General features: G+C 44.7%; 1 protein-coding gene across 3 annotated transcripts in view; it reads right to left on the reverse strand.

The window, feature by feature from the left end:
- Positions 1-13,209, reverse strand: part of SGTB (small glutamine rich tetratricopeptide repeat co-chaperone beta) — a 33,311-nt gene that overhangs the window by 8,698 nt on the left and 11,404 nt on the right. For all 3 annotated transcript variants that reach the window (XM_045022293.1, XM_045022294.1, XM_045022295.1), the window contains exons 5-8: positions 8,506-8,605; positions 6,237-6,341; positions 2,601-2,739; positions 2,439-2,501 (exon numbers count right to left, since the gene is read on the reverse strand). In XM_045022293.1, coding sequence (XP_044878228.1) covers positions 2,439-2,501; positions 2,601-2,739; positions 6,237-6,341; positions 8,506-8,605 — 407 coding nt within the window. The remainder of the gene's footprint in view (positions 1-2,438; positions 2,502-2,600; positions 2,740-6,236; positions 6,342-8,505; positions 8,606-13,209) is intronic.

Here is a 13,209-nt window from a genome sequence, read left to right on the forward strand (position 1 = left end):
CAACTGCATCTGGAATACTACGTTCAATTCTGGACATGAGTAGAAAAAAAGACACACTGGATAGTTTAGAGAAAAGCAACAAATTATTAATCTGAAGGGAAAGGTTAAAAAAGTGCTAAATGTGACTGGTATAGCTGAGCAATGACTAAACCACAAGTATGCAAATGTAAACACCAAGGCGGGAAAAGATTTTTTTACTAAAAGGGAGTATAAACAGTACTAATGGAATGAAAGAGAAAATTTAGACCAAATAATAGGAAAACTTCCTGACAGCCAGAGGCAGATTACAGTTTTGTGTGGCCCTAGGTCAGAGCAAGTGGGGGGCCCTCCCCGCCCCTCCTGCTCCCTCCAGTGCTCCTGCTGGGGAGCAGGGACGTGTGTGAGCATGTGCATGCACACACAATCCCTCCATTCGCCAGGAAGGCAGGTGTGAGGGTGTGTAGTAGTCAGTGGCTGGTGAAACACCTCAGGCATCTCTTCTAGAAGAGTTGTTTTCTCCAAGGATAACCTAAAGGCCCAATGTGAATGAAAACTCTCAATCAGCAGAGGCACACTCCCACCAGGACTGGAATTTGCACATTGCAAGGCCTTGGAGACGTCCTTTCCACAGGGATTCACCAGTCTCTAGTTCCACACAAGCAGCTTCTTGCACTCATGCAGTTGTTTCATTACAGCTGACTTGCACTCTGTATTTTCAAACAAATCCAAGAAGCTTCTAGGAACCCAACTCCTCTCACTTTATCACTGGGGAAACTGACAGGGAGAACTATAGCTAAGCCCATAAAACTTCCCATGTGCGCACTCCATTCTGATATAATTCTCTGCTTCTGGTGCATCCCCATACAAGCAAGCCCTAAAATGGCATTAATGGGTGACTGGCTTTGCTTTTTGTTCTTGCACCTCAGAAGTGAACTAGACCCAGCAGCCGGCTTCAGTGCCTGGGTGAATGTTAGCATGGAAGGAGAATTTTAGGAAGGACTGAGAATGAGGTTTTCCCTTCACCTCTCATGAGTGAATAGACTCATGTAATTTCTCCTAATGTGGAATATCCTGCAGTTTTGGGATTTATCTTTCTGGAAAACTCCAGTGTTTAGTTAAATAAATATAATGGAATATAATTTATATAATTAATAATTTGTTTAGCCGACTAAAGTATTTAGTACTGGATATTAGATACTACTGTATTAGATATTATGATGAAGGCTCATAAGTAGTGATTAAAAAATACAAACTAATTCCACAGGTTGTCCTTATTCCCCTTTTTATAGACTGGCACTATATCTGCCCTTTTCCAGTCCTCTAGAATCTCACCTGTCTTCCATGACTTTTGAAAGATAATCGTTAATGGCTCAGATATCCCCTCAGTCAGCTCCTTAAGTATTCTAGGATGTATTTCATCAGGCCCTGGTGACTTGAAGACATCTAACTTGTTTAAGTAATTTTTAACTTATTTCCCTATTTTAGCCTCTGATCCTACCTCATTTTCACTGGCATTCATTCAGTTAGTTGTCCAATTGCTACTCAACTTTAGTGAAAACTGAAACAAAAAAAAGTTATTTGGCACCTCTCCCATTTCCACATTTTCTGTTATTGTTTCCCCCCACTCCATTGAGTAATGGGCCTCCCCTGTCCTTGGTCTTCCTCTTGCTTCCAATGTATTTGTAGACTGTTTTCTTGTTACCCTTTATTTCTCTAGCTAGTTTAATCTTGTTTTATGCGTTGGCCTTTCCAATGTTTTCCCTACATACTTGTATTTGTTTATATTCCTCCTTTTTTTCCCACTTTTTGTAAGACTCTCTCTTGAGTTTCAGGTTATTGAAAGTCTCCTGGTTGGGCCAAGGTGGTCTCTTGCTATACTTCCTATCTTTCCTATGCTGTGGGATAGTTTGCTCTTATGCCCTTAATAGTGTCTCTGAAAAACTGCCAACTCTCTTGAACTGTTTTTCCCTTTTGACTTGTTTCCCATGGGATCTGACATAACTCCCTGAGTTTGCTAAAGCATCCCCTCTTGAAATCTATTATCTTCTTGTACTGTTTTCCCTCCTACCAGTCCTTAGACTCATGAACTCTTGCATTTCATGATCGCTTTCACCCAAGCTGCCTTCCACTTTCAAGTTCTTCCTCAGTTCCTCCCTATTTGTCAAAATCAAACCCAGAACAGCCTCTCCCCAGTGGCTTTCTTCACCTTCTGAAATGAAAAATTGTCTCAATACATTCTAAGAACTTGTTGAATAATCTGTGCACTGCTGTGTTACTTTCCCAACAGATGTCTGGGTAGTTGAAGTCCCCCATCACCACCAAGTCCTGTGCTTTAGATGTATACACTAGTTATGATAAGCATTAAAACCGTCTTCCTTTGTTGAAGCAGAAGTAATGTTTAAAACATTTTACATTCTGTTTCTTAATTAAAAGCAACAAGATATACTTAATATACTCACCATACTAATGAATGCTGGGTTGTTTATCAAGCTTGCCATGTCAAAACTCAGTCCTGTTCCAGTCTGTAAACAAATAATATCTGAAGAGTACTATGTCTAGGAAATTCCATTTGAGTTATTAAAAAACCTCACTGAAAAAAATAAATAAATAAGGTAACTTACAGGACTGGAGAGGTCTCTTAGTTTCTGTTCAGCTATTTTCATATTTGACTTGTAAGAGTCATTTTCTGGCTCAAGAACCAGTGCTTTTTGGTAACTGGTAATTGCTTCTTGGTATTTGTTCATAGAGGTCAGGGCCAACCTAGTGTGAAATAAAGAAAGCCAGTATGAGCGCATCAAAGTAGTAATGATACTAACAGTTATGGATCTAATTCTCACAGGAGTAAGTGAGAGAATCTCACAACTAACTTAGATCCTGATCATTCCAAAATACATGTAGGCTTACTACCAGAATGTAAGTATTGATGCATATTGACTGGTGCTGGCATTTACTTTTGTCATACCACTTTCTGCAGCACAGGTGATTCCCTCCAAGAACTCAGTCTTGCATATGTTCCACATACAGACAAGCCTTATGAACACTTTTTGCCACCAACAAAAAAATGCCAAAAAAGGCTCTATTCTAGGCCATCCCTTCACAAGTTATCACTTAGTGAAATACACAAGGGTGCTTCTTAGAGCTCTGTAACCACCTCTACGCAGAGTTGCTCTCTCAAGTAGGGCTCTAATCTGATACCCAATTGAGGATAACAGTCCTGCAATCATTTTTTAAATGAACAGTCCTCAGGCCCACCTGTTAATCTCCCAAGAGTGGGAAGTTGGAACTCATATAGGAAATTCTCCAAGAAAAAAAACCCCATTTACTTACCATAGTAATTACAGCTCCCTGAGATGACTACCCATATGGATCTAAGCTCCCTGTTCATTTTCTCCACTTCTTTGCAGTCTCTTGTAGAGGGATTCCTAAATTAGTGATATGAACTAAGAGACGTTTGGGGCAACGCATTCTCTTTGGAACCCAGAATGGGAAGAAGAGGAGCAGCAAGTTGCCCCAATGTACACTTCTTAGGCAAATCTTCTAAGCTCATGCACTAGTGGCATGCTAGAGCGTTATCCACATAGACAATCATCTTGACAAAGCACAATTACTACAAGTAACTGTTTTATATTTGTTGTCCTATATGGTCACCTATGTGGTTTAATACAGGGGCGGGCAAACTTTTTGGCCTGAGGGCCGCATCGGGTTTTGGAAATTGTATGGGGGGCTGGTTGGGGAGGGGGTCGTGGCCCAGCCCCCACCTCCTATCTGCCCCCCACAGTCTCCTGACCAATCCAACCTGCCCTGTTCCCTGATGCGCCCCCTCCCTTCCCAGGACCCCTGCCCCATCCACACTCCCCCGCTCCCTGTCCCCTGACCACCTCCGGACCCCTGCCACCCCATCCAACCCTTCCTCTTATTCCTGACAGCGCCCCCCCCGGGGACCACTGCCCCATCCAACCCCACCTTCTCCCTGTCCCCTGACTGCCCCCGGCTGCCCCATCCAACCCCCCTCCTTCCTGACTGCCCTCCTGAGACTCCTACCCCCCATTCAATTCTCTATTCCCCACCCCGACCCCTATCCACACCCCCCGCCCTCTGACCATCACCCCAAACTCCCCTGCCCTCTATCCAACTCCCCCCACTCCGTACCCCCTTACCACAGTGCCTGGAGCACTGGTGGCGCTATAGCACGCCGCCCGGCTGGAGCCGGGCCACACCGCTGCCACCACCATGCAGCTCAGAGCACCGGGTCAGGCCAGACTCTGCAGCTGCGCTGCCCCAGGAGCTCACAGCCCTGCCGCCCAGAGCATTGCGCCAGCAGCGGGATGAGCTGAGACTGCGGCGGGAAGGGGGACAGCAGGGGAGGGGCCGGGGGGTGAGCCTCCCGGGCCAGGAGCTCGGGGGCCAGGCAGGACGGTCCCGTGGGCCTGATGTGGCCTGCAGGATGTAATTTGCCCACCCCTGGTTTAAATACAATTTGTCCCTCCTCTAGTTAGGTTTCATGGTTATGTACTATGACACTAATATATAAGGATTTTCCACTTGGTTCATAGCTGCTACTTATGACAGCTCCATTGTATCTAAGATACTGAATACTCAATCAGACCTACATCTGAATATGTAGCTACAGAGAAAAAGATTCAGTGGTTATTCTGATATCAATATTTTTCTCAGTGTTCTGTTAATATTATAATCTTATCACGATAAGAAACTGAAGTCATCTAATTTTTCTACCTGCTTAGTCATGATGATGGAAAACCCCAGTAGGCTGCATCTTATGGTCATTAGAGAGACCATTCTCCAGAGTGTCAAAAGGAATCTCTTAAGTAATTTATTGATCAAATTATTTTTAGATTCCCTAAATATCATGCTAGCTATGCCAAACTGTTAAATTATGTTAATTTAAATTATAGGAGATCCTCATTACCACCAAAGTTGAACAAGTCATTGTCCACTGCACTTCAGACCACAGACTTTGGCACAGACACATTTACAGAAGCCAGTAATATGCTGGCCATTGTTCTCCCTTCAGATTAGGGCCAAGAGCCCTTTCAAATATGAGGACATTCATAAAACTTCAGGTAGTAAAGATGCATAATCCCATTTGATCCTTCCAGACAGCTCTCACTGTGCTATATTCACATTTTTCACTAGATTCGACAATTAGTATTTACAGAAGCAGCATTCATATTTTCATTTAATATTCAGAATTAAAATTCATGTTTTGAAATTTAAAAAGCTAAGGACCAAAGTCAGTCCTTACATGCACATACACAGAGCTCACTGACTTCAATGAGAGCCATGTATGTGCCTCTGAGGGAAGAATTTGGCACTAGATATTTGTTTTATTATTAAAATTTCTTTAAAGAGGTTTACCAGGTGAACTTCACTCTTATTGGTTAGGGGGTCTGATTCTTTATATACATATAGAAGCATGGAATGTCTGACCTGCTTTGGCATTTATGGGTCAATGTAATCACAGTGTCTTGCCTACAAGTTATTATTACAACATCAGCCAGAGAGGCTTGTAACTCAAGTGGTAAAGGCCTGTATTTCTGGTGTCAAGGGTCCTAGTTTCTAACTCCAACACTCTAAGCGTGCAATGATTGATTGCCCTGCCCAGTTATGACAAGACAAAAGTCACAAAGCAACTGCATGGGCACTCTGGGAAATATCCCCAGCACAAAAGCCCCTCTGCACAGGGACTATTGAAAAAAAAGTCATAACGATGAATTTCCCTAAGTGTGCAGATGTGAATTCGTAATAGTATGTATTTAAGAGTGCGATGTTAGGGTCAGCACTTTCCACCTCAACAGATCCACTTCCTAGGTGTATTTAAGTGAGAAAAATAAGTTTGTACTCCTGTTAGCGCTGCAAACCCAACACTTTTGAGAGTGGGACCTGGATTCTATTCTCTATTCATTATCGTTAACAGAACAGTTGTTGTTCCAGTTACAGAATAATTACTGGTGATTATGTAGAAGCGAGAAAGAACACAGTTTGACTCCCTCGATTGAATTTGCAGTGCTGATAAAAATCTGTAGTGTAAACAGAGCAAACCTGACAGGAAGTCAGTAGGAGAGAATATGTACATGGAACCACATGCCAGCTTTAGTCCTAGAAAACAACTGCACTTTTAGCACCAGATCTTCAGTCAACACAAACTGGAATTATGCCATTGATTTAAATAGAGCTACACTGATTTACACTTCCAAAGATCTGGCCCTTAATGCTTACATACATCTGGATGATCTTACCCCATTCTCCCATATGCTTTGCTGTATTTTGGATCTATTGCTATTGCTCTCTCACAGTCTTTTATTGCTTCATTGTAGTTGCTGAGCTTGCTTTGAGCAGCAGCCCTAAAGTAGGGGGGAAAGAACGCATTTAAGAAAAGTCTGAGCATCCAAATTTAGGCCCCAAAGGCCACACTTAACATTAAAAACATGTTTAATCCTACTGACTACTCAGTTACATTATAGAAAATTTGCTCACCTAGCTTGACTTCAGTGGAACTGTTCAAGTGCTTAAAGTTAAACATGTGTAAGTGCCTTACTGACTTAGAGCCTTCAATTATATAGTCATATCTTACAAAAAATATAATAGTGTGGAAAAGCGTATGAGAACCAGAATACGGATACACACAAAATACATCATTAAATTAATGATAACAAGCCAAACTGTCAAATGGTAGATTTGGTAATATATGATGACTGTCTAGGAAAACAAGTATTATGTACAGTCATCCTTTCGCAGCAATAATACTTTTTGTTTTTACTCCTCACTGTTCAAAGGATCTCATCGATCTCTCTCTCTCTCCCTCCCTTTTTACGCCTCTACCTATCAGTCTCATATGACAATCCTTCTGTTAGGTCATTTTTCCCTCAGGTGCCTGGCTCCAGGAGAATTGCTAGAGGAGCTAGAAGCTCTACACTGACTGACCATGTATTTGATCTATACTGATTTTTTCAAAGTCTCTACAGAAATACAGCTGTGTGTGTGTGTAATGGCACTCATGCTAATAGGTAAGTCTGGATAAAGAGACCTAATAATTTCTGAATCACTGAATTATTACTGTATCTTTACCAGGGAAACACTAATCATTTTTACATATGATTTAAGACAATCGAGTGGCCAAGCCAAAGAGTTCAGATCAGTATTCAAATTCAATCTTTCCCATGGTTTGAGAGTATTCAGAAAAAACATTCCAGCTTGTCTTTCCATAGTTAATATGCTAGTTTACAGAAAGAGGAATATTTAATTCTGCAAAGCATTTTGTGCTAGTTTTCCATGAAAAATTCTGTGTAAAATGGTTTTTTTTATTTAAACCTTTTTCCTACTATGCCCTCTGAATTTTTCTAGGTTTGATGGAATAAATTACTTCCCTTCCGACTGGGTTGTGTTCATTGTCTTTAATTATATGGACAGCTTTACACCTGTTCAACCCCACTGAGGTCAATACAGTTGCATGAGTCCAATCAAAGGCAGTATTTAGCACTGCATGCACTTCAATTTTTTTCCCCATGTTTAGAGAGAGACTCAACAGACCAAATAAGGAATCAGCCTGATTCGGCTCTCCCTTTTTCCTAAGATAAAGCAACCCTCCCTCCTCTGCTTCAACTTATGTCTGCACCATCCTCAAAACTCCTGGAGCAAAATTCAATCCTAGTTTTAAATGACTTCCATTGGCAATGTACCCACTTATGCCTTACAGTAACAACTCATTGCAAGTTGCACATATTTTCCATACTCACTGAATATCAAAGTAGTAGTAGTTACACATATTTTTAAATCATTCAAAGCCTACTGGAGTTAATGGGAGTCTTTCAATTGGATTCAATGGGCTTTGGATCAGGTCCTACATGACCAGTTTATATCTAGAGAGAATGTATGGCACTGCTGTCTTATCAGAGAACAAATATGGTTTAAACTCTGAACTACTGCCTTAAATATGTAATGCCATCTTAGTAAATATTTGTGGTTCTTCTGTATCCTTGTGCTTGTCTCTATCTACTATATAAATCACTTGTTTAGTAACTAAAAATAAAATCTGTATTAGAACTGTAGAACTGTTACTTTTGCAATAATCCTGGCATAAAAATATTTAGCTCCTATATAATGTTTTACGTCTTCAAAGCACTTTACAAATATTTTTGCTCTGGAAAATTAATGCACATTAGGCCTGATCCATTAGAATTCCATAGAGGGGTTCCCACTAGCTCAAATGGGCTTTGAAACAGTCCTTTACTAATTTCTTGTGTACAAGTTGCTTCAAGTTGCCAACATCAATCACCAAATAAAGTCTTGAAACAAAGTTAAAATCCACATGACAAATATAATGAAGACAAACATTTGAGTATGGTTGAAATGATACATTTTAAAATGTGAATAACCAAACTGGTATAAATCAGATGTTGTTACTCGCTGAAAAGGAGGGCTTTTCACTTCACCTTGTTTTGATCTAGTTCGGTTTTTCTTTTTAAAATTCTCTCTATGAAGTTTAAGGGATTGTTTGTTATTTTTTACCTGTTACAATAATATACTGCATTATTTGGATCCAGCTCTATAGCATGAGTATAACAATCCACTGCAGCAACATAATTTTCTTCCTTCATGTGATTATTACCTGAAATAAATTGTAAAAATTATGTTTTAAGATAATTAAAGGTGTAATTCTATATCTGAATGATAAACACAGAGCAGAATCACTACACTATAGTACCTCACAAAACAGTTGGGACTGTGGTGCCTTTTGTGATTTACTTTTCAGAAAAAAAAGATTTTGTATTAGTCTGCTGAATATACAGTACATTTTTTTCATGTAGACTTGTTATCTACAAAGCAGCACAACACTTAATGTTTACATACTTACCAGGCAGTTCCCTGCTGTTGAGCAAGGAACCAGTTTGTTGGGAACTGGCTCAAGGGGCTGGTCAACCACAACAACTTAGCTGCAGTTTGGATTGGTCAGGATGGATATCCTAGCAGGTCTCACAACTTAATGAACTAGATGTGGAGACCCTTTTTGATTTAATTCACCCAAAACTTGTCTGTAACTACAACCATACCATGAGGACTCTGAGGGATAGCTCAGTGGTTTGAGCACTGGCCTGCTAAACCCAGGGTTGTGAGTTCAATCCTTGAGGGAGCCATTTGGGGATTGGTCCTGCTTTGAGCAGGGGCTTAGACTAGATGATCTCTTGAGGTACCTTCCAACCCTAATAATCTATTTAAAAATAAAAAAAAAGATGGGCAGGTAAATGAACAGTCCCATACAGCTACCAATAGTTCTTTCATGAAGACACTGAGGACATATACCACAGGTGCCATAAGATGACTCAGATGCAGAAGTACACGCCAACACCTCAGCAGATGCATCACTAGTCAACTCTTAGGAGACTCAAAACGTTATGCAGCCAGGAAAGGAAAAACACCAAGCAGCACTAGTACAATAAAAGGACCCTGCTTTACTTTTCTCCCCATCCCTTGTACCATGTCTGGCAGCAGTACAGGCACAGGCCATAATCCCACTCAGGCAGGGAAAAAGCTCAGATTTAACAGGAAGAGACTAACAAAACTTTAAGTCCTGGCAAATGGGCCAAGGTAAGAGAAGGAACACAACAAAGAAAGTATGAAGGAAGAAGAGTATCCTACAAAGTGTAGAGAGAGTACAGGGGGCTGACATGCTCCAGAAGGCACTGAGTCCTCTCCATGCAGGGCACATGGCTGAATGAGGAAGAGATCCTTCGGTCTCAGTCATTGGCAGTGAAGGAACCAACATTCCAAATTAACAGAACCATACAGATTTTTCAACTCTGTTATAACTGATACACAATGAGGTTACTCATGGCAATATAGTATGAGAAATTGAATCATAAATATTTCACATATTAGCAAAGTCACTTCCATTTGGAAGGAATGCATAATCTTCACAGAGCCAGGTAAGTGTAACGGAGTAGAGTCTAGTAACGTAGTGTGACAGGGTCAGGCCAGATGGCTACAGGAGAGTGTTCCTATTGGGAACCAGGAAGTGGGCGGGTAGAGCCCGCCCACTGCTAAATGAACCCTGCCCCTTCCCCCCAGCCTAAGGGGAGGATCCACAGGGCCTGGACACCAAATAATTCTGGGGGACAACTAATGAGATAACAGGGACAGGAGTGAGGTCAAAGGGTCAAACAAAGGGAACCTGATGAGGACACTGAGCAGAGAACCCCGGACAGCACCCACTACTCCTCGAAGGGGTCAAGGGAGCCAGCAGATGCCGCCCAGAGGAACTCTGCCCGGATGCGTGAGCGGAAGAAGGATCGGAAACAAGCCCCACAGTCACAGGAGATCCTATCAGCCAGCCTCCTCTCCCTGGTTTTATAGATGGCCGTTTTAACCAGGGCCAGGAGGAGGCAGACCAGGAGGTCCCGTGGCTTTGTGGGGCCACGGATGGGGAGTGCATAAATAAGGAGGTAAGGGGAAAAGTGCAGCCAGAAGCGTAACAAAATATTTGTGAGGACCCAGACTAGGGGCTGCAACCTGGCGCACTCCAAGTAAACGTGCGCTAGGGTCTCCCTCATGCTGCAGAAGGGGCAGGTGTCTGGGACAGGGGTAAATCGCGCCAAGTACATGCCCGTGCTCACGGCCCCATGAAGGAGCTGCCAACTGATATCCCCAGTGGACCTTGGGACCAGGGCAGAGTATAGGCTGGCCCACCGGGGCTCCTCACCCTCTAGAGGTGGCGGGAGAACCCGCCACTTTGTGTCGGGGCGGGACACGAGGGTGACGAAGAGGGTGTAGAGCACGAGCATGTATAGATGTTTCCTTGGCACGGTCTGGAAATGAACCAGCTGCAAGTCGTGCAGCCGGCTCACGGTGAAGGGGCAGGGGGGCTGGTTGGGTCCACGGGGCAGGGGCCGATGAAAAGGTCCAGAGGGCCTGGGGTGGAGGGTGGGCGGGGCATGCCCTCTCACAGGACCCGGTTGAGGTAGGCCCAAGCAGCGGGCGCCAAAGCAGCCTTCACCTCCTGAAGTACGCACTAAGGAGTACGAGGCCTGGAGAGCCCCATGCGCTGAGCGAGCGTCAGGGGATCCAGCCAGTCTCCCCGGTCGTAGTCCAGGAGGTCTCCGACTCTGGTGACTTCTTCCAGAACCAACCTCTGTCGCACCGCGGGGGACTCCGCCACCCGCACACGGAGCTGGGGGTTGTGTAGCAAGGGCTCCGTGAGATCTGCCCCCTCGGTGGCCGCCATGGACCTGGTCGCTGAGAACAGCTTTCAGGTCCGGAGGAGGTCCTGGTAGAAGACCGGCAGCCCGGAGAGGTCTCGCGGAAGACCTCTCGGATGGAGATAAAGGAGCTGCCAGCCATATCGGAGCCCTCGGAAGCAGCGCAGGAAGGCGTATGCCGGTACTCTCCACGCCGGACTACCTGCACCATAAAGGAGCCTCTGTAGGGCCTGGAGGCGGAAGACATGGACCTGAGTGTGTAGGCACTTCAGGCCCTGCCCTCCCTCCTCCAGGGGCAGGTGGAGGACCCCTGCAGAGACCCAGTGCAGTCCTGGCCAAAAGAACTCCAGAATCACTGTCTGGAGGTAGGCCAGGAAGCCTGGGGCTGGGACCAGGGTGTTGAGTCTGCACCAGAGCATGGACAGGATTAGTTGATTAAGCACCAGCGCCCTCCCTCAGAGGGAGAGGGACCGGAGTAGTCCTGTCCATTTCTGGAGCCGCTCCGTCACCCTGCCTGCTAAACCGGACCAGTTCTCTGGTGGAGATGGATGCGTGGCAGAAAGGTAAATGCCAAGATAGAGCAGCGGACCCGCACTCCACCGGATGGCCTGAAGCACAGGTGGGAGGGAGCTCGCCTGCCACCCATCCCCGATCACCAGGCCAGAGCTCTTGACCCAGTTGACCTGGGTGGAGGAGGCTGCCGAGTAGATGGCCTGGCAAGCCTCCACCCGTGCCAAGTCACCCGGGTCCTGGACCACGAAGAGCACGTCGTCGGCATACGCCGACAGGACGAGCCACAGCTCCGGCTCTTGCAGCACCAACCCTGTCAACCTCCTGCGGAGGAGGCAGAGGAAGGGCTTGATTGCCAGAGCGTACAGCTGGCTCACGAGGGAGCACCCCTGCTGTACTCCTTGCCCAAAGCTGACCGGTTCAGTCAGGGTCCAGTTGAGCCTGACCAGAAACTCTGCGGAGGCGTACAGCACCTGGAGAAAATCCACAAACTGGGGTCCGAAGCCAAACACTCACAGAGTGCTCAGGATACACCCATGGTCCATGCGAGGAGCTGGGAGCAAGAGACACGAGGAGCTGAGAGTGAGAAGGCATATTGCTGGAGGATTGAGGAGTACAAGCATTATCAGACACCAGGAGAAAAGGTCCTGTGGTGAGGATAAAGAAGGTGTTGGGAGGAGGCCATAGGGAAGTAGCCCAGGGAGTTGTAGCTGTCACGCAGCTGTACCAGGAGGCACTCTAGACAGCTGCAGTCCACAGGGCCCTGGGCTGGAACCCGGAGTAGAGAGTGGGCCTGGGTTCCCCCTAAACCTCCCAACTCCTGATCAGACACAGGAAGAATTGACCTGGACTGTGGCTTCTACCAGAGCGGAAGGTGTCTGAGCTATTTCCTGACCCACATGATGAATCTCTGAGGTGAGCAAATCCACCAATAAGTGCAGGACCCACCAAGGTAGAGGAGGAACTTTGTCACAGTAGCTAATGGATCACAAATTAATTTAAACAATAATGTAGTTTGAAATAAATGATAGGCCTAAGTGACATGTCAATAACTTTTCAGCTAGTTGGTAAATTCTCTCTTTAATATTGGGGGTGAGTCAACAGGTTGCTATAGATGCATAGACTGGGCAGGTCCATCCAGCGTGGCTGCAGCTGTGACCGAGAGAGACCCTGCAGAGGGGCAGTTCTCAACTCAGACAATGACTGAAAAAAGCTAAGTATGTTTCTGTGTTTCATAGATTACAAAATAGAAGGGACCATTGTGATGATCTTCTCTGCCCTCCTACATAACACAGATCATGGCACTTCCCCAAAATAATCCCTAGAGCACAGTTTTTAGCAAAGCATCCAATCTTGATTTACAAATTGTCTGTGAGAGACTCTACCATGACCGTTGGTAAATGGGTCCAGTGGTTAATTACTCTCACTGATAAATTCACACCTTGTTTCCAGTCTGAATTTGTCAAGCTTCAACTTCCAGCCATTGGATCACGTTAAACCTTCTCTGCTA

The sequence above is a fragment of the Mauremys mutica genome, chromosome 6, assembly GCF_020497125.1.
Source record: "Mauremys mutica isolate MM-2020 ecotype Southern chromosome 6, ASM2049712v1, whole genome shotgun sequence".
Lineage (NCBI taxonomy): Eukaryota > Metazoa > Chordata > Testudines > Geoemydidae > Mauremys > Mauremys mutica.